The 22,820-nt window shown below is 42.3% G+C and overlaps 1 protein-coding gene across 1 annotated transcript in view; it reads right to left on the bottom strand.

Moving 5' to 3' along the window:
* The window catches only part of NTRK2 (neurotrophic receptor tyrosine kinase 2), a gene marked incomplete at both ends in the record, with an annotated part of 373,926 nt that overhangs the window by 46,939 nt on the left and 304,167 nt on the right, over positions 1-22,820 (bottom strand). Inside the window, one exon of the mRNA XM_080709003.1 lies at positions 21,328-21,562. Coding sequence (XP_080565129.1) covers positions 21,328-21,562 — 235 coding nt within the window. The remainder of the gene's footprint in view (positions 1-21,327; positions 21,563-22,820) is intronic.

Below are 22,820 nucleotides of genomic sequence, written 5' to 3'. Positions count from 1 at the left end.
TCCCTCCCGCTCATGTTTGGTTTAGTGATTGACTTTGATGCTTGTGAATGTATACCATGCACATCGGGGAGTTTTCCTCTTCCTCCCTCTCATCTCCCTTAGTTACGTCACTATTTTGTCATCTATGCTTTCTCCTCCTTCATCTAGAATTCCCCCTATGAACCATTTTTCCCCTGGCTTCTGCATATTAGGGGGAACATCTAATTTCTTACTTTTTGTGACTGAATAATCTCATTTAGTATAATGTTCTCCAGTTCAATCCATTTCCCTGCAAATGATGTAATTTTGTTCTTCTTTATGGCTGAGTAAAATTTCATTGTGTGCATATCCCACAGTTTTGTAATCCATTCATCTGTTGATGGACATGATGGCTGGTTCCATAGTTTGGCAATGGTGAATTGTGTGGCTATGAATATAGCTATGCATGCATTAGTTTGGCATTTCAGTTTCTATTCTTTTGGGTAGAGACCCAGAAGTGATATTGCTCCATCATATGGTAGAATCATTTCCATTCTTCTGAGAATCCTCCATGCTGTCTTCCAAAATGGTTGCACTAATTTGCAATCCCACCAACAATGTGTTAGAGTTCCCACTTCTTCACTTCCTCACCAGAATTTGTGTTTTGAATGATTGTCATTCTAATTGGAGTTAGGTGAAATCTGAGGGTAGTTTTGATTTGCATCTCTCTATTTGCTAATGATATTGAGCATTTTTTCTTACATTTATTGGCCACTTGAATTTCTTCTTTTGTGAAGTGTCTATTTAGTTCACTTGTCCATTTTATGTTTGGGTTGTTTTCTTAATGCTGAGTTTCTTGAGTTCTCTGTATATTCTATATTTTAGTCCTCTATCGGAGGCATAGTTGGCAAAATTTTTCTCCCATTCTGTCGGCTCTCTGTTGAGGTTCTTGATAATTTCCTTTGCTGTACAGAAGCTCTTCAGTGTAATGCAATCCCATGTATCGATCTGCCTTTTAGTTTCTTATGCATTTGGGGTCTTGTTGAGAAAGTGTTCAACTGTGCCTATGTGTTGCAGTTTTGGACCTATGCTCTCTTCAAGGAGCTGCAAAATCTGTGGTCTGATTTCTAAGTCTTTGGTCCATCTTGAATTGACCCTTGTGCAGGGTGAGAAAATGGGGTTTATTTTCATTTTTCTGCATATGGATAGCCATTTTTTTCCAACACTTGTTGAAGAGTCTATATCTTTTCCAGTATATATTTTTGGCTCCTTTGAAAAACTCAATTGGCTTTACATGTGGAAATTTGTTTCTGAGTCTTCTATTCTTCTCTATTGGTCTATATATTTGTTTTTGTGCCACCATCATGCTGTTTTTATTACTATGGCTTTGTAGTATAGTTTGAAGTCAGATATTATTATGCCTCCTTCATGGTTTTATTGCTAAGAACTACTTTAGTTTTTCTGGTTTTTTTTTATTATTGTTGTTGTTGTTCCAAATACATTTAAGGACTGATTTTTCTATGTCTGTGAAGAATGGCATTGGTAATTTAATGTGTATTGCATTGAATCTATAGGTCACTTTTGAAAGAATGGCCATTTTGATTATATTTATTCTGCATATCCAACAACATGGATTATCTTTTCATCTTCTGGGGTCTTCTTTGATGTCTTTTTTCAATGTCCTATAATTTTCTTTGTAGAGGTCTTTTACCACCTTGGTTAGGTTTATTTCTATGTACATTTTTGTGGAATATCCTAAGTGTAAGTTTTCTCTAGATTTCTTTTTCAGTGGATTTATGGTTGGTATAACAGGAAAGCTTTTGATTTTTTAAGATTGATTTTGTATCCAGACACTTTGCTAAATTTGTTGATCAATTCTGTAAGCTTCTTGACTGAGTTTGCTGGGTCTTCTAATCATAGTATCATGCCATCTGCAAATAGTGATAGTTTTAGTTCTTTTCCTATTTGTACTCCCTTGATTTCCTTTTCTTCTATTATTGCTTTAGCTAGAGTCTCAAGTACCATATTGAAAAGAATTTGTGATAATGGACATCCTTGTCTAATTCTTGTTTGAAGGGGGAATTTTCAAACTTTTTTCCATTTAATATGATGTTGACTGTGGGCCTATTGTATATTGCCATTATGATGTTGAGGTATGTTCCTTCCATTCTAATTCTCTGCAGTGCTTTTAGCATAAATGGGTGTTGGATTTTGTCGATGCTTTTTCAGCATCTATTGAAACGATTATGTGATTTTTGTCTTTTGTTCTGTTTATGTCTTCTCCCCTATTCTATCATGAAGTAGTACCTGCCCAGTAATCCCTGACATTTCTCCAGTCATGTTATTTGTGAAGCCTGGCATGAAGACACACAACATCCCTGTGCTTGGGAGGCTGAGACAGGAGAATTGTAGGTTCAGATCTAGCTTTTGCAACTTAGCAGGATCTTCTTTCAACATAAAAATATTAAAAAACTCAGAGGTGAAACGCTTCTGGGTTCAATTCCCAATACCAAATAAAAAGAAAAAAAAAGGAAAGAAAAGAAAGAAAGAATAGTATATGTATGTGAAAGTGTCACTCACATGTCATACCCTTCATAATTCTTTGCCTCAGATTTTTAGCCTCCAAATCTCCTTAATGCTTTAAGTCATTTTATTGTTCTTCTTATACTTAACTTTTCATATGAATGTCACTTGCTTCTCTTTCTCTCTCTCTCTCTCTCTCTCTCTCTCTCTCTCTCTCTCTCTCCCTCCCTCCCTCCCTCCCTCCCTCCCTCTCTCTCTGGGGCATTTTCCCTCTGAGCTGCACCCAACCCTATGTCTTTTGTCTTTTTATTTTTTGAAACAGGGTCTCACTGAGTTGTGAAGGGCCTTGCTAAGTAGCTGATGCTGTCCATGAACCGTGATCCTCAGGTCTCTGCCTCCTGAATGCTGGGATTACAAATGTGCACCACCACACCCAGCTGTGTTTTCTCTTTAAAAAAAAATAAATAAAAGTATCTATGTCTCCAGCCATACCTACATAATGCCCCAGCCTATTTTCTTTACCACCATGAATTTAGTATTCGTGCAGACAATATGAGAGGAAAAAAGGATAAAGTGAACATGATGGAAGAGATGAACAGAGACTGACATGATTTACAGAAGAGAGTAAATAAATAGGATTCCATAAACTTGACCTTGGCTCCAGATTGATTTAATAGGAACTGTAAAGATGGCTTCAGGGCTCTTAAAAAGAAGGCAGGAATGACCAGGAGCAAGCATGCATTTCAACTCCAATTTGATTGGCAACCATCAAGAACACACACAGTAACAAATTCCGGTGAGAATGTGGGGAAGTAGGAACTCTTTTCCACTGTTAGTTGAAATTGCTACAGCGCCTAAGGACATCGGCATGGAGATTCCTCAAAACACTAGGAATGAAACCACCATACGACCCAGCTATAAGACTCATCATCTTTTCAAAAGAATAATAGTCAGAGTAATGATACATGCATACCCATTTGCATATAAATGAACAAAACTAGAGAATATTATGTGAAATGAGATAAGAAAGTCAAAGGTTGTATGTTGTCTCTTACATGTGGAAACTAGAGAGAAAATAGGGAACATAAGGGATTTTAAATAATGTGGAGAGACACCAGTAGAATGATGGAAGCTGGACCAGGGGAGGGAGGAGGAGCATGGGGAATGGAAGAGGAAGCCTGAGGAAGAACGTGGCCCAATTAACGCTATGGCAATATATAAAGGTATAGCTGCAAGTTGCACTAGCATGTGCAGGGAGCGGCCAGGGGTCAGTGGTACGGGAGGAAGAGAAGTACACCAAGAGTTCTGTACATGTATGTTTGTATCACATTGAACTTCACTATAACATATAATTGCAGCATAATAAAAGCATGAAAATATATGTATTCATGGCAAGTGACCATCAAGTACCTTGCAAGTAAACTCGCTGGACAGGGTGAGGGATGGCCATGGGCAGAAGTGTACTGACTTCAGTAAGGCTCTTGGCAAAGCCCCTTCCAGTCCCCTGGAGAGGTGGAGAGATGTGGGCTGAACTCACAGCGGATTAAACACCAGCATGTATGTGTCTTGCCTCACACTGCCCTGCCCACTGCTGGTTCTCTCAAATGCTCTTGATTCCTGTGATGTCTTATATGTTCAGGCATAATTATAAGAGTGACAGCTGACATGTAAAGTGCCCACTATGAGGTAGGTACTGCTTATGGTATACTAAATTCTTATCGCATCTCTTTAAGAAAGTATTACTCGTTAGGTAGCTTGCTCAAGGTCACATAGTAAGCGGAAGTCTGGCTTCGGAGTCTAGGTTCTTTTTGCTACTATCCTATCCCCACCTCCATGCTTCTGATGCTCTAGAAGGTTCTCAGTTAGTTGAGCTTTCAATTGCCTACCCTGTTCTGCAGTGTTCTAAAGTAAGGGTCCTTTACCTGTGATGCACAGATTCTACATGGGTTTGACTCATAGGGATTCTGTAAATTTAGATTGTATCTAATTTTTCATGAATTTCTAACAAAAATTTAGTGTTTACTTCAATATTAATGTAGGCAACAAATCTCAATAATATCTGCAGAATCTATGATGCTGTTATCCATAGAAATCAAATATCTTCATGTCACATTATTGTAGTTATCTCAAAACATCTTTTATGTTCACCACTTTTAAATTATGGTAGTTATTAGACCTGAAACAAAATCTCATGATTTCATGTTTTAACAAACCCACATGTGTTACTACATCACATTTTCACTATTTTATAAGTGTTGCAATGTGGCTCTAGTCATTTGCAACTGTATATATATATTATTTTATTCATTTTAAAACCTCCCCAGGGGTAGGAGTTCCTAGTCTTCCCCACTGTTAAAGGGAAGAGCTCTATCCTATGCTATCCAAGTCCAATTCTGCAACCTGTGTGGCTTACATGACTATGGCTTCCCTTTGTCACAAGTGTTTCATGCTCAGGCAAATAGATATGACTCAGAGTAGCTAACAAAAGGTAAATAAGTGATGAGGGTTTTGAACCAACCACAAAGAGAAAGAGGAAGCATATCAAACAGGGTTAAAATATGCTTTCAGTAGTAGCAGCTAAAGTTGCCTTGAAGGACATAGTGGAAGAAACACAGAATACAGATCAGCAGGAAGCCAGGGACCTGGGCAAGTCCTCCAGGGTTTCTGAATAGCGCTTGCGGAATACCAGTAGGACGTGCGCCATAAAGACAGGAAGAGAAGGAAGAGTGATGAGTAGCGTGTGTGGCCTGGCAGCAGAACCTTAGAATCACTCTTTATATTTGAGATGGTGCTCACATTCCTGAGAACCCATCTCTGATTCAGGATGTTTACCTGAGAGAACATTCCTTCAAACATGGAAGGCAGAGGGATTCTGTAACTGCGGGTTTCTGCTTTGATCTGTTCACCAATGAAAATACTAATAGTAACAATAACTTAGCCCTTGCTATGTTTGGATACAAGGCATTCCCCAGAAAAGCCATGGGTTGGCAAGACAACAGTACCTATAAAGGTGAGAGAATTGAATCAGGGCTCTAATCTCATCAGTGGATAATCTAATGATAGATTAATCATTTGAATAGACTTATTGGGTGGTAATTACAGGCAGTAGAGCCAGAGGGTGAGGTGGGTCAGTGCGGGTGTGGCCGTGGGGGCTCTATCTGCCCTGGGTCTCTTCCTCTTCCTCTCTACTTCCTGGCTGCCAGGAGTCATTTTCCTCTGCCATACCCTGCCACCATAATGTTACTGCCTTGGAGAACAAGGACTGAACCTCTGAAACCATGGACCATAATAGACGCTTCCTTCTTAAACTTGTTCTTGCCGGGCACGCAAAAGCCGGGTCATGAGGATGCAAAAGCTAACTTATACTTATCTAGAAGGATGCACTTTCCATGTGGGCTTCATGGTAGAACTCAGTAGCGGGCAGAACGTCCTTCTTTAGCACTTTACTGCTAGGAATATTAAGATTCATAAAAGTTGATCAAGTTTGCTGCACTCTGGATGCACATTGAAGGCAAGGCTAGATCCAGGTCCCTCTGCTGCCGGTCATATGAGTCAGATATGGCAATTTAGCACCCAAAACTAGAGAGCTACCAGGTTGGATGAAAGGTCTGGGTTCTATCTTTAAAGCAAAGAGGACAGACTATTTGGTTCTGAATATCAAATATCCCATTTCCTCCCCTGACCAACAACAAAATATAACTTTGTTCTACATAGTCAGCTTCTGTTTAAGATGAAGCCTGTGTTTAAGATCACAAAGGGTGGAGCTCTGATAAAACACCAGGCAAAACCTTTTCCACCCCCCAGGCACAAGTCAAGAGACGCCTGGACTATGCAAAAAGCATCAGGAAGGTTTCAGAGCAGAAAGAGCCTGGATTTTTCCTTGGAGAACAGGGGTTCAGATGCCAGCTCTGCCTCCAGAAAAAGCCACAGCTCCTCAGAAGAGTGCTTTCACCTCCAGATACCAGTTTCCTCATCTTCATGATTAACAGAGGGTCAAGACGGCTACATGTCAAACTGAGATAGAAAAGGAGGCCAAACATGTTAGTTTTCTTTACCAGACCCAACATCGACCCTGTGCAGCATTAACAGGAGTCTTTTTAGTTCAAAACTATCTCCTACGATGAAGTTTAACACATTTTCCCAAAACAAATTCACTACTTGCCAGAAAAGAGCTGGGAAGAATTTGAGCACCTGCTGAACAGAAGCTGCAGGAATGCACGCTGGTAAAGGACTCCACTCCCCTACGATCCCCCTTTCAGTGAAGGCTCCTTCTGTGCCCTCGACCTGGGGCATCCATCCCTTCACACCCTTTCAAAACCCAGCAATGTCTGCGTACAATACACAAAGGCGAGGCAGGAGTCTCCACTCCTCATCCTCCGCTCCCGTATCTCCGTCATCAGCAACATGTGAATGAACCAAATTATCTCCAGGGCTGAGGACGTGGGCCACAGAACCAGGCTCCGCCGTCAAAGGATCCCAGCGTCATGTTCTCCGCCCCCTTATGAGAGGGCTGTGAGGGAGGAAGCCAGCCTGGAAATGCCATGTAAGGGAAGAAGCTGTCCCATTTCAGTGCTAGAATTCTAAAATAGCTGCTAATAAAAAGCCTTCATACTGTGACACTTCAATACAGACACCCACAAGGATACCTTGACAAGCTGTTTGATTCTTTTCACAAGCCTTTTCTTGCTTCTCCTGCACAAGGCCCCCACCAGTCGCCCACTCAGATGTACAACCATGTAGTGACAGAGGAGGCCAGCAGGGGTCTGCCTAGACCAGCGCTGGCGCCTGGCAGGAGGGGCTGCTATTCTGATGTTGGCTTCTCCAGAGGCAAGAGGCGTCACTTTCAACCTGCTGTGTATCCTTGTCTCTCTTTCCTCATGCTATCACAGGCAATAGGAGCCCAGAGAAAGGGCCAAGTTCACCTCCTAGGATGAGAGAGGAGATCCTCGAAGAGCATTTCATTATCCATCTGATCATGAGAGGTAGATCCTGGGATCACTCAAAATGCCAGGGTTCAGTGAATCTGGGCAGCCACACTCTTCTATGCCTCAGGGAAGTCCCTCCCCCATTATACTATCTTATCTGCTCAACAATTAAAGATGCACTGAAAAACTTTTTGAAATTTTTTTGCATATGTCATCACATGCGTAATATATATCATTAACTGAAAAAAGAGATGATAATATGACTGAATGCTGGTGATTAAAATTCAAAGGAGCTTTCCCATTTTAAGTCCTGAAAATCCATCAATTATTATAATATATTCATAAGAAAAACAAAAGATCATATTTTGGAGAGAATTCCTAATAGCAACTATCTATCCTATCTTGGAAGCTGATAATAAAATTGGTTATAAAGTTACCTTTTGAATCTAAAATAGGGATAAGACCATGTAATGTCCTTAGTTACTTTCTTTAGATGTTCCTGAGCAGGACCAATATAATGGTTCTTACTTTTTAATTTTTGTGTGTGTGGTACTGGGGATGGAACCCAGGGGCATTTTACATCCGAGTTACACTCCCTGCCCTATTTTTTATTCTTTATTTGGAAACAGGGTCTCACTGAGTTGCAAAGGGCCTTACTAAGTAGCTGAGGCTGACCGTGAACCGCGATGCCCTGTATCAGCCTCCTGAATGCTGAGATCACAAGCATGTGCCACCACGCCCGGCTGGTTCTTACCTTTGACCACACATGAGTCTTGCCTAAGAAACTTATTAAAAATAATAAATTTCCAGCCAGGCGTGGTGGTGCACACTTGCAGAGACAGGAGGATCGCACAGATTCGAAGCCAGCCGGAGCTGGCTTGAGACCCTGTTTCCAAATAAAATATAAAATAGGTCTGAGAGCATAGCCTGGAGGTAGAAGGCCCCTGGGTTCCATCCCCAGTACCACCAAAATAAATAAATAAATAAATAAATAAATAAATAAATAAATAAATAAATACAACTTAAAGAGACACTTAGCAACCTAGAGAAAACTTGTTTCAAAATAAAAAAGGGACTGAGGGTGTAGCTCAGAGACAGAATGACCCTGAGATGCTAAGTCAGGATATGGAGGATAAGGTGATAAGGTCCAGGAATCAAGATTTTGAAAAACAACAAAACAAACAACAATAAGAAGCCAAAACACTTCAAGGCAGTCAGATGTGTAGTGAAACGTGGAGGCCTATATAGAGAATTTTATAGACCAGGTAAGACAATATTGCTACGCCTCCATTAGCATGAGAAGCACTTGAGAAATGTTCTCACGGTCAGATTGCATGAGCAACTCCGATAGTTCTCCTAGTGGCCCCCAGTTTAGGATTTGTTTTCCTGGGCAGGGGAACAACTCCTCGGGCTCTGTTTAAGCCTAGGTTTAATCATCAGGTCACAGGTGTGATCAAGGAGAGCTGTGGCAGCCCTGCGCAAGGCACACTGCCTGTTTCAATGTCTTCCTGAGAATCCAGTTTGTTAGGCTGTGGTAACAACCTCTTGGGGTCTTAGAGTTCCTTGTGGGTGGACAAACAGACCAACCAGAGGTTTGAGGACAGAATGTTAATAGGGTTGTGGAAAGTCAAGAGATGAAGTCAAGTCATGGTTGGCCTTGGGCGTGATTTCCATCCTGAACATTCCAGGACATTGGACAGCCTCTTTTGTTTTGACTGACTTCCAAGATTATTATACAACCATTGTTGGAGTCTCCATTCAGGCAACTGCCATGATCAGTGGGAATCAGAAACTGCCTAGCACTGCATGAGGCATTTGGGGTTTCAAATGAGAACATCTGCAGTCTCCCACTCAGCACTGGTTATCAGGACAGCTTGTCTTGATTATAACTTGTTACATGCAACAGTCTGCATGCTTAGCCATACCCCACCTGCTTCGGATGCTTGCTTTCTTCCTTTATTTATTATTTTATTTACTTATTTTTGATAGTGGGGATTGAACCCAGGGGTATTTTATTTCTGAGCTACACTCCCAGTCTTTTTTTATTTTTATTTTGAAATAGGGTCTTTCTAAGTTGCCAAGGGCCTCACTAACTTACTGATGCTCACCTTAAACCTTCAATCCTCCTGTCAGAGCCTCCCAAGTACCGAGAGTACAAACATTCATAACCATTCCTGTAACTCTCTCTTTAAGGCTCAGGACAAACTCAAATTATTTCCATAAACTTTCTAGAGTTCCCCTCAACTCATCTCACGAATCAATTTCTCCCTGTTCTCTACCACATGAAGCTCAGTGTCTGATATCAAAGTGATTTATTTTTGCATCTTCTCCCCAGAAAATGTGAAATTTCTTTAAGGACAAGAAATACACCTTATTCAGTATATACACTCTGAGGAAGCATGGACAAGAACAGTTTATAGAGCGCCATCTTGGATTTATCCAGCCATTTCATCCGTCCAACCCTGACCTCTGACCAGAGAGCAAAAACTGTGGGAGAATTTGAAAAATCTGGGGTATTATTTATTTTCTGCCCAGACATTATTGTTGCAATGCTGGTTGAACCATTCATATTCTGAGCCTAGGGAATCTCTCAGAGGTGACAAGTAGGCGAGGCTAATTCCCTCTTTTCAATACTCACTGGAGATAGAAAAACATCTACTCTCCTACTTAAGTGATAATCTGTGTAGGCAGAAAAACTTTAATTGTAGAAGTATTATGTAAATGCAAGCTATTTAATTAAAAGGAGGAAAAACCTTCACAGGAAGTAGCTATTTTAAAGAGACGAAAGAACTTGTTTTCCTTTACTGCAGATTATAAGTAGCTCACTGATAGATTTTTGAAATGACATATTCATCTCCAAGAGAGATGGCAACTGATTTCTGCTTCTAGGAAAAATTAAATAACAGAGACGAGATGTGTTTTCTCATGTGAAACAACTGAAAAAATGGCTGAATATAAGAACTGTTTCATGACACTAGATAAAGGTAATGAAAGATAGTGATTCCTGAGAAATAAGAAGCAAATATGATAAAGTATATATATACATGTCTATTGTACTGGGGACTGGGCACACACACACACACACACACACACACACACACACACACGTATATTGTGGGATTGAACCCAGGGACATTCTACCTCTGAGCTACATACCTTTTAGCTTTTTAAAATTTATTTTATGTTTTGAAATAGGGCCTCATTAAGTTGCTGAGGACCTTGCTACAGTGTTGAGGCTAGCCTCAAACCTGTAATCTTCCTGTCTCAGCCTCCCAAGTACTGAGACTAGAGGCATTCACTATCACACCCAGCTTGTGGTTGCTTCATATTAATCCATTGAAAAAGACAGAGAGAGGAATCCAGGTAGATCCCTAGGTTTAAGATAGGTTTGGAATTCTAGGGAGTTCAAGGTGGCTAGAGCTGAAAGGAGAGAATACCACAAAGGTAGAACTGTACCCAGAGGAACCTCTGAACACCTACAGAGGGTGCTCCTTGAATGCCGAGCTGAATACAAACAGATCAGAGAGTACATGTGAAGACACGATCCATGGCTGGAGAAACTACCCGAAGGACCTGCGTGCTCCCACAGGTCTCTCATGGATGCTGCATGACTGGTGGGGTTGGGGTGGAGTACACAGTCGGCTCATGCCTCAACAGGAGTTTATCAATAGCCCTTAAGTCCGCATTGCTCTGGTACTGCCAAATAATCAACAGCATCGCACAAAGGGACCAAACTGGATTCCAAAACAAACCTTAAAATATTTATAGGAATACCAATCTAGGCACTGTGGCACACACCTGTAACTTGGGAGGCTGAGACAGGAGTATTCAGGTTCAAGACCAGCCTCAGTAATTTAGCAGGACTCTGTTTCAAAATAAAAAATAAGGACTGACTGGACATGTAGCTCAGAGGTGGAATAACTCAGTGTTAAATCCCCAGTATAAAATTGTGTGTGTGTGTGTGTGTATGTGTGTGTGTGTGCAAGAATATTCAATATTCAATAAGATAAAATTGACACAATGTCTGACATCCAATCCAAAATTACCAGGCACATGTAGAAATAGTAAACATGACCCATAATGAAGAGAAAACTCCATCAATTAAAAATTGATTCAGGATTGATACAGATGTTAGAATTACTGACAAATACACTGAAATACTCATTGTAGCTGTACTTCAGATGCTTACAAAGTTAACTAGACACGGGGATAATAAGAAAAGACTCATATTGAACTTTTAAAAATAAAAATGCAAAAGGTGAAGTAAACAGCCAAATAGGCGTAATGGGAAAATTAGGAAGGAAGAAGGATTACTGAAATTGAAGACATAACAATAGATACCTCAAAACGAAACAGCGAAAAGAGAATCCAAAATTATGAAAGAAGCTCGATAGGCCACGTAAAAATAGCGAGTGGCTCAGTAAGTGAAGCTGGAGCTGCTTTGTGCGAAAAACAGAAGAAACGTTGGACAAATAACAGTCCCCGGTGTCTCTAAACCAATGAGACCCGTAAGGCCTCGAGAGTCAAGACATCCAATGAGTGCAAGCACAGGAAATATGAATGAAAGTCTCACAAGGCATATCATAATCAAACTGCCCAAGAATGGCAAAGAGAATCTTAAAAGAAGCCAGAGTGGGGGAAAAAGCATTACATCTACAGGAGTGAACATTGCTCACTGAGAGATCCGGCACTTTCTTTTTACCAGTGATTACGTGTCATTTCAATTTGTTTTTCTAAAAAAAAAAACTTTCAAAGGCAAAAACTCATTGAAAATAAAGAAATTAAGGCTCTCATGATGCATAAGGTCAGCATGACAGATTATTTTCTGGCTTACCCCAAAGCCATTCATTTCCGTCTTCCTGGTAATCAAATCCCAGTTTTTTCTAGGTTCTTGGTTACAAATTATCGATCTCGGTCAAGTGAGCTCAGCCCTTAGTATCAACCTACTTCTGGAGGCTGAGATATAAAATGAAGTCTTCAAAGAGGGGATGCTCTTGGAAAGATTATACCTTTGCCGGCTACTTTTCTGAGAGAGGACTAATAACTAGAATGGAGAACTTTAAAACTTAATACAAAACACAACCCATTAAAAATGGGCAACTAAACTGAACAGACACTTCTCAAAAAAAGAAACACAAATAGCCAATAAATACATGAAAAAATGTTCACCGTCATTAGCAATCACGGAAATGCAAGTCAACACTACACTGAGATTCTCACTGTAATTAAAATGTCAATCAACAAGAATCCAAACAATAATAAATGCTGGTGAGGATGTGGGGAAATAAGATCTATTATACACTGTTGGTGGGAATGCAAATGAGTACAGCCACTATGGAGATCAGTATGGAGGCTCCTCAGAAGACTAGGAGCGGAACCACCATTTGATTCAGCTGTACCGCTCCTTGGACTGCTGTAGTGATACAAGCATATCCGTGTCACAGCAGCACAATTCACAATAGTCCAGTTATGGAACCAACCTAGGTGTCCACCCACAAGTGAATGGATGATAAAAATCTGTTACATACATATAATAGAATGCTACTCAGCCATAAAGAAGAACAAAATCATGTCATTTCAGGAAAATGGATAGAACTAGGGACTATTAGGCTAAGCGGGATCATCCAGTTGCATATGTGGAAATTAGAGAGAAAAGAGGAAACAAGAAGGACTTTACGTGAAAGAGGAGAATAGCTAGTAGGATAGTAGAAGGGGAAATGTGTGGGAGAGAGGACCTGGGCAGCGCATCTCTACACCCGCTCTTCCATACTGGCCTCGAGACTTTCTGCAGCTCTTGTTAAAAGGAGTTCCGCGGCAAGGAAGAAGACCGCTTGCCTGTCACCAGCATTCTCTTGTCCTGAAGCACGGCACTGGCAGCTCAGGGATGCAGTTTGAGAGACATTGCTCTAGGTAAGTCAAAGAGCTATGGGTTGGGTTGCTGCTGGGAGAATGTTTTATCATATATCAGATGACATATCTGAATGCAATCTCCTATGTCATTCCCTGCAGGAAAATCTGCCAGTGGCAGCCAGAAGGGTGAAGTCCAAGGTCTTTAGCATGGCAAATAGGCCCTTGTGGAATCTGATATTTGCTTTAAGAGCCTCAAACTTATGGTGAAGGAGTCTCCATTCTTTGACCACACACTGGGATGCTTGCCCTGCCATCTCTCTTTAGATGATACATCACATGCCTCCCTTCCCATCCTCACACAGGGACTCCTTGCCGATACAATAATTTAGAGTTTATGTCATCTTAAACACCAGCTTGAATGCTATGCCTTTGAAACATACTCTGATTTCCCAAAGTAGGCTGGAGTCTTCCTCTTTGGGGTTCCCAGTAGATATCTCTCTTGCATCATGTATCCACTGTATTGCAGTGTCCAACAGGATTGCATGTGCTTTTTTTTCTTTTATATCTGGATGCCTTCTGTATCTACCATAGCATCTGGCACACAGTAGTTGTTTCATAAATACATGCTGAATAAATGAATGAATAAGAGGACTCTCACACTCGCCCTGTCGCAGCTCCAAAGCATATGTAAAAAATTCTTAGGAAAGCATGAATAAAAATTAAACCAATTTAGAATCTTGAAACAATTTATGCAAATCTAGTTTAATATAGAATTAGTCTGAACTCGATGTTCTGATTTCTCCCTGGCAGACAGGTTCCTCTGAACTGTGCTTAAGTGTTGAGGCATGGATTGAAGATGATTTCATAAAATAAACAACCTCTTATGGTTCTGAGGCCACTTTAATCAAAAGAGCTCAAACAAGGTCTGTACTAGTTCATGTTAAGGGTCTAAGTACTATATTAGTGACAGAGAAAACCAGGAAATGATATGTGCAAATGAGCATTAATAACACAAGGGCACCTCTATTTCAGGAAGGGATTGACTTGTTCCTTAAAATGCACATCGTGTCTGGTTTCAAGTGTTCTTGACATGGTATACTTCCTATAGCAATAAGTGGAAGTGAATTTTAGCCCTGGACTTTTTACTACAATGGAACTGTCTGAGATTAGGATGTCTCTAAATGCCTAGATACACTTCCTGAAGTCAGAGCTCTTAGCTTCAGAGCCAGACGCAAATGTGAATCTGAGCATCTTCCGGAATGATCCGCATGGCTGAAAACTACACTCAAATAGGTATTTTTTAGCCAGGCACAGTGACCCAGGCCTGCAATCCTATTACTTGGGAAGGGAGGCTGAGACCAGAGGATCCCAAGTTTCAGGCCAGAATGCAGTAACTTAGCATAATCCTGTTTCAAAAATAAGAACACAAAAAATTCCAAAGGCTGGGGGTGTGTGGTTCAGCAATAGCTCCTCTCTGGGTTCAATAACCAGCACCAAAAGGAGCTTGTCCTAATGGATATTTTACTCAACAATCATTTCCTAACCACCTAGCATGTGTCATGCAGTGTGCCAGTTTGTATAGACACAAGGATGTGTAAGACTTGTCCTCCGTCTTCACTCATACTAGTAAAAAGAGACACAGATATGAGCTAGATATGAGGCAAGATGCTCTACACCGTAAGGCCTGTGTGTATGAATCAGTGAGAGCAGAGGTTTGTGAGCAATTACTCTGCCTGTACTAAGGGAGGGAGGCCGTGACACTGACTTCCCCTCAGGATGCGCCTCACTCAGGGCACTGCAACATTACAAGGATGAGTCCATCTGTCTGTCTACCAACCTCTCTAGAAATGTTCACATTACATAAAAATAGTCCTTAAAAGACCAAGGGATGAGAGTGAATTCTTGATTTTTTTTCTTAAATCTGCTTGTCCAGTTTGTAAATTATCTAAACTTTCTCCTTCCTCGTGTGGTCAAGACACCTTTTTCTAGTTCACCAATTTCCTCACTCCAGGGTGGGCAGCCTGAGGTTGACGAGGTGTTGAGCTCAAATCAGTTTTGTGGCTGTTTATTATATCAGTTGGTTTTTAACGCACCCCGTTTTCTTTACTCCTTCAGATTATAAACTGGTATTGAGCACCCAACAAGGACTTTTTAAATTTCATTCTTGATAGGATTTTAACACTTTGGATTCTGACCATGGCCTTGATTAGCCATTTTATATTCGTTTGCGTCTTTAAATGTCTACTATAAACCTGTTCTGATTTTCTTAAATGGAAGATGAAGTAAAAGATAGGATTTCTTATAACCTCAACATCAAGTTAAAGCCTGAGCTAGAGTAAGACTTGAGAGCTAGGGTTTCAGAAGTTTGGGTACTCATCACCAGCTCTTGTTCCTCTTAAACACACTAAGACTCCAACACTGGAAACCACCAAAGAGCACATTAAAAAAAATGACTTTTCAGTGGATCCACAGTGGTACAATGACAGCCACATACAGGCAGAATGTGACAGGACTCTGGTCCAGATCTTTCCTAAGTATCATTTTTTTTTGCCAGTGGAGGGGAGGAATGAGAAACAAAATGAGAAGACTGGTACTGCAGAGCTGCTAATTAAAACAATTCAGAGAACATCAATGCTAGAGTAATTTTGGACCCGCCATGTCAGGCCGGTTTCTGTGCAATTGTAGCATTATGATTTCTCCCTTTCTCTGGAGGGTATGATTAGCTCAGATGCGACTGATTGGAAGCCCCAAGGCTGCCACAACCTGGTGGGGCCAGCTCCCTCACAGTGGGGGAACAGCTCCCACCAGCTCCCCCAAAGGATCGCACAGAGCCCTGGCCACGCCACAAGGCCGTGCACGCCACAAGGCCGTGCACAGGAGCAGAAGGCTCAGGCTTTGAGTGGGACGAGTTCTTCTGTAAAGCTGAGGGACATGTTACTTCCCAATCAAGCCGACTCCGTCCTGATCACCACGCTTCCATACAAGATAACAGGCTGCCATGAGCCCCGATCATTGTTGCAGAAAGAATTTTTGACCCTGGTGGTGGCAGCCCATATCAGCTACAGTAGCTCCTCTCCTTGGAGTTGGGTTCCAGAGATGAGAGGAAGAAACCTGAACCTAGAGGTGATCACACGATCCAGCGATGGGGGACAGAGGGTGAAGAGACACCACCGTGAGGATGGCTGTAGGGATACCCTGCCAAATGATTCAATCAGGGAACAACTCCAGTGAAAGCAAGAGTGCTCTGACACAATCACCACAGACACCGGAGCTCTCTTACATAACTGAGCAATACCTTCTGCTTGTTCCCTTGATGAACTCAACAGAATGGGCCCCACTAATATGCTATTTCAAAAAGCAAAAATATCCCTCTCAACATGCCCCTGAAATGGAAAGGTGGAGCGTCATGGAAAAGTCTTGGAGATGGCAAAAAAAAAAAAAAATCCACAATTTCTTTGTTTTCCTAGGTTGCTATGGATTCTTGGGTCTCAGATCTGCCTTTCCCTGCTTCCCCGGCCTCCCCCTCCTCCCATCCCCACCTGAAACAGAGGCCAATGCAAGGCTGCTTCTTTCTCCTCAAGCTGAGTGGGGCAAACCAAGCAAACAGGAAAACACAATGTTAAAAACTCTGCAAGTATGACTGAGTAAGGAGCACGGGGCAGGGAAGATGAAATAAATGTGACACGTGAAGCCCATCTCTTAATGACCAGAATGGTTCCAGGAACAGTGAACAAATAAGGGAGCTGGAATCATTATTTCCTCCCATCAATTCGGCAGGAAGTACTTCAAGATCTCGTCTCCTAAGTGGAGGGTTTTCTTTTTAATGAATTATAATAAAATATATGAAGGTATTACTACCAATTTCATGAACATGGATGGGGAGGAAGGGAGGAGGGGAGGATGTGACAGGAAGCAGACCAAGAGCTGTGGACATGTATGATTCTGTCACTCCAAATTTCACTATGATGTATATTAGCAGTAAAATTAAAAAATAAAAAATAAAATAAAGTCATGGTGGGTCACAAAGGTCAGTGCTTTAATAATATGTAAATGACCAAGATTAACTCCTGATGTTCCCAGTGAACACTTTTTACTGGTATTTTCTTTGTAGGACTCATTTCTTTTTTGAGATTATAATTCACACGCCATATTTACCTTTTTACAGCGCACACTGCAGGGTTTTATTCTGTGGTTTATACCCACACTGTTGCACAACCCTCACTACTGTGTAGTTCTGGAACATTTCTGTCACTCCAAAAAGAAATTTGGCACCGAATACCAGTCACTCCTCAATCTCCCTTTCCTCTAGCCCCTGGGAGACTAATGAACTTCTTGTTTCTCTAAGATTTTCCTATTCTGGACATTTTCACCTAGCATACTGTTTTGAAGGTTTACCCATGCCGCAGGATGAATCCGTATGTTATTCCTTTTTATAGTTGAATATTTCATTCCATGAATTGCCACACTTTGGACACAAGTTGTTTGTGCCCTTTGGTGATTAAGAATAATGCTTCAGTGAATATGTGTGCACAAATTTTGGTGTGAGCATATAATAGTTTTTCTTTTTAATTTTTTACTGGTGTGTTGTCAGACCTCTTAACTCATTCAGCCCTTCCCCAATTCCCACCCATTCCCTCCCCCTCCCTCCTCATGATTGACTTTGATATGTTTATGAATGTATGTTATGTACATTAAGAAAATTTCCAGCCGGGCATGGTGGCGCAGGCTTGTAATGCCCGTGCTTGGGAGGCAGAAACAGGAAGATCGCGCAGGTTCGAAGCCAGCCGCACACGCTGGTTTAGGAGACCCTGTTTCCCAATAAAAATGTAAAAATAGGTCTGGGAGTGTAGCCCGGAGGTAGAAGGGCTTCCAGGAACCCCAGTACCACCAAAAGAAAAAAAAATTCCCTCTTCCTCCATCCCCCTCAGGTCGCTTAATTTGCTAATCTATGATTTCTCCTCCTTCATCTACAGTCCCTCCTATGACCCTTTCTCTCCCTAACTTCCAGATATTAGGAAGAGCATCCAATTTTTTTTGTTTTGTATTTGACTAATCTCTCTTAGCATAATGTTCTCCAGTTCTATCCATGTCCTGAAAATGACATGATTTTGCTCTTTATGGCTGAGTAAATTCCATTGTGTACATATCCCATAGTTTTGTAATCCAATCATCTGTTGATGGACATCTTGGCTGGTTCCATAGTTTGGCTATGGTGAATTGTGCAGCTATGACCATAGATACACATGCATTATTTTGGTAGTTTGGTTTCCAGTCTTTTAGGTAGATACCCAGAAGTGGCATTGCTGAACCCAAGGTAGATTCATTTCTGTTCTTCTGAAGATCTTCCATACTGTTTTCCAAAGTGGCTGCATTAATTTGCAATCCCACCAACAACGTACTAGAGTTCCCACCTCTCCACATTCTTACCAGCATTTGTTCTTGTTTGTGTTTTGAATGATTGCCATTCTATTTGGATTTAGGTGAAATCTCAGGGTAATTTTGATTTGCATCTTTCTTTTTTTCCTTTGGTGGTACTGGGGTTCCTGGAAACCCTTCTACCTCCGGGCTACACTCCCAGACCTATTTTTATACTTTTTTTTAAATTTGGAAACAGGGTCTCTTAAGCCAGCGTAGCTGGCTTCGAACCTGCGCGATCCTCCTGTCTCCGCCTCCCAAGTGTAGAGATTACAAGCGTGTGCCACCACGCCTGGCAGATTTGCATTTTTCTGATTGCTAATGATATTGAGCATTTTTTCTTACATTTATTGGCCATTTGAATTTCTTCTTTTGTGAGGTATCTATTTAGCTCACTTGCCCATTCTTTAAATTGGGTTATCTGTTTTCTTATCATTGAGTTTCTTGAGTTCCCTGTATATTCTAGATATTAGTCCTCTATTGGAGGAAGAATTGGCAAAATTTTTTTCCGATTCCATTAGCTCTCTGTTGAGGTTCTTGATAGTTTCCTTTGCTGTACAGAAGCTCTTCAGTTTAATGCAATCCCAGGTATTCATTCTCCTTTTAACATCTTGTGCCTTTGCATATAATTTGAATTATCTTGGTCACATACCTAGGAGTAGATTGCTGTGTTACATGATGTCTCCATGCTGAACCTTTTGAAGAACCACCAGACTCTTTCCCAAAGCAGTCGCATCATTTTATGTTCCCATCAGCAAGCCATGAGGGTTTCAATTTCTCCATGTCCTCACCAATCCTTGTTAATTTCTATCTTTTCATTACATTCAGCCCAGTGGGGATGAAGTGAGATCTTACTGTAGATTTTCTTTACATTTCCCAATGACTAATGAGATTAAGCATATTTTCATGTGCTTTTTGGTGATTTATCTTTTTATTGTTGAAACTTTCTGTATTTGTTTTCTGAATTATTTTTATAGAAATTCTTACAGAGGAGGATATTGGGTTATACTTAGTTCAGTCCTGGTTTTGAAGCTAAAGTATATCTTTATTTATTTGAGCAATAGTGAGATTGAAACATTTATGGAGTACTTTCTTCCAAACACTTTGAAACCTTTATTAACTTACTGCTAAGGAGAGAGTTGTTGATTGGGCCACATGTTTCTCCCTTAGATACTCATAAAGCTTAACAAAGTTCTTCCCCAGAGATGCAGCCATGTGTTTCTTTGTGTCCTGAGACTGAGAAATACCCCATACCTACCTCTCCCAAAGAAGCAGAATCAACTAATAAAGCACATGCATTTATTGGGGAGTAAAAATATCTTCCAAGTTTTAGGTATCTGGGATAAGCTAATCATTTCAAGACTCAAGACAGAGGCTTTCAGCCTCCATTTTGAACATTTGAAATTAAGACCGTGCTCATATCCCCTGAAAATACATTCAAGAGAATTCTGGGTGTCAATTTGTCAATTTGGTCTCTAATCCTTCTTGCTACACAAAGCGTAAGTGGTGTTGGTCAAGGCTACAAATGAGGAAATGGCCCAAAACTCTTCAAAGAAGAATACAAAGCTAGTAGCAAAGTTGGCTCTGCTAAAATGCAGAGCCCTGGAGATCAGTGAGGCTGCAGGCATGGCGGAGGAAGCACACCCAGAAGGCACTCCTCCAAAGTGAATTACCAGAGCAGAGCTAAGTGAGGGAAGCTTCGTCTTCACCACCCTGCCCTTTGGAGCAAGACAGCATCTATGTCTTGTATGTCTACAGCATCCTGCTCACTGTTAGTCTCCTTCCTCTCTCCTGGAAGTTCAAGCAACAAGAACAAGAAAATCTCCTGAAGGTTCTGAGGTCGTGGAACAGCTCTCCAACCCCCCATGGAGGGCTCCAGAAATGGCCCTTTTCTCTCATACCTGAATTCCAGCAGCTCAGTAAACAAGCCTAACATAGTCAGGACCCAGCCGCCTTGACCCACCGCCGGTAACTCCCCCCTCAGTCACCTGGATGGCGGCTGCGTGGAGCTAGGAGCAGCCAGAGGTGAGGCCGCTGGCTATGCTACTATCATTCCCGTCAACTAATTCATCTTAGTTCAAACTTCCAGTCAAGGCCCCAGAGAAAAGTTCACAGAATCAAAGCTAACCCTCAAATCCTTTAACCTTGTGGTCTGTAGGAATACTCTGCCTAAGTTCTCAGGCTTCCCTGGAAGCTCTTGTGCAGGACTTTCCTCTTGGAGAAGCCCAATGCTGTCTGGAAAGACAAGGAGTGTCAGGAGGGCCTGCATTGTGCACCTGGCCCCTGATTCATATGTTCAAGACCTTGCCTGCTGTATCACAAAATGTTAAGCATATCTGGGAAGACGACTTTAAAGACATGATTGGCCTTATTCCAGTCTGACGCTGTCCTTACAAGAAGAGACCTGGACCTAAGAAGAGCCATCATGGGCTCATATACCTACATATAAATAAATACATAAATAAATAAGGATCGTAATAGGATGTGAGGACACAGTATCTGCGTACAAGGGAAAACGCCTCAGAAGGAACCAGACCTGCGACCACCTTGCTCTTGCAAGCCAGGCTCCAGAGAGAAATTTCTGGGTATTTTGTTCAGGCAGCCCAAGCAAGCCAACCCAGAGGGACTTCTCCGGACAGGTCGCGCGGCCACTCACCCTGTAGTAGTCGGTGCTGTACACGTCCCGGGACATCCCGAAGTCCCCGATCTTCACCAGCAGGTTCTCCCCGACCAGGCAGTTCCGGGTGGCCAGGTCGCGGTGCACGAAGTGCTGGGATGCCAGGTAGACCATGCCCGCGGCGATCTGCTGAGCAATGTGCAGCATCTGCGACTGGGTCAGCTCGGCGGGCGGGGTGCCCTCGGCCATGAGCACCGCGTCGGGTCCGTGTGCCCTGCGGAGAACAGTCGGGACGCGCCCTTAGCACCAGGGGGAGACCCAGGTGGGTGCTTCGCTTCCCCAGGGCGTGGAGTGCCCGGGACCAAGCGGGCTGGAACGGTTCCCGTCTCCGCCACACACAGAGGGCTTTACATTTAGGGGTTCTGGAACCCAGCGGGGGTCGGGCGCTGGCCAGAGCCTCTGATCCCCGAGAGGCCGAGGTGACTCTAGCAAAACCAGACTGCTGGGAGAAGTCAGCTGTCCTACTGCAGACAGATGGACGCCCGCCCCTCTCCACAAGCAGTCTGCACAGAGCACCCCAGAGCCCAGCCAGGGGACCCCCACCTCGGAACTCCCCACCTGCCAGAGCCGGGCAGTTGGTATCTCCTCAGTCCACCTGGTGAGTGGGCACCACGGCGTCTTGAGGCTGCCCTGGACTTTCTCATGCCTAACGCAGCATAGCCCCAGGGGCTCCCAGCCTGCACATTCATCCCCAGGGAAAGCTACCTTTGCTTACACCCCTGCTGGCTTCTGGCTCAACAGTGCCCCAGCTGTGGGCAGCGCACAGGGGAGCTCTTGAATCAGGACACATTGATTCTTGGACTAAGAAAAGTTTGATTCTTTATACTATGCGGTAGGGTAGAATGATAGTATTTTTAATCTTCTTTTCTCCTGTCTTATACACCTGGCTTTTCTCCAGCTATGGAATGACTTAGGGCATCTAGACAGTGGCGTGTGCTTCCATGTTGCCATTAGCAATGGGCAGTCCCAGATCTGCGCTCCTGCCCTGAGCCAAGACAGGCAGCACCTCCCCTGATGGCCTGAGGGGGCGCTGTAGGGCAAGGAATTAAGGCCTGGTTTGCAGTGCTGAGCTCTGCCCTGGTGTGCTCAAAGGCTCCTCCCTTGCAAAGGAAAATAAAGAAGGAAAGGCTCTCTGGGAGACATTTTGAAATATTTGAAATAAATATAGAAGGCTTTAAGTAAAATGTAAAGCCAATGGTGTCATCTGCAGAGTTCCAGAGCTATAGGAGTGTTTGAAAGTGAGAAAGCCAGAATTAGCCAAGAAAAAATATGCTCACAGTTTTTCCTGCCACATCCAGTCCCCCCACCATGAACTGTTCAGCCTGGTTTCCCCTTCCACCTCAGCTCTAGCACACAAGAGACTCTCCCTTTCTTTGATTTACAAATGACCTGAGAAGCCTTTGACTTCTCTAATCTGCAACCCTGTCACTGGTCCAAAATACAAAGGGATATTATGCTAGGTTATCTCTGAG

The sequence above is a fragment of the Muscardinus avellanarius genome (genome assembly GCF_963383645.1).
Source record: "Muscardinus avellanarius genome assembly, chromosome: 13".
Classification (NCBI taxonomy): Eukaryota; Metazoa; Chordata; class Mammalia; order Rodentia; family Gliridae; genus Muscardinus; species Muscardinus avellanarius.
The sequence above is the reverse complement of the archived record's forward strand: the minus strand, read 5'-3'. Positions and strand labels throughout refer to the sequence as shown.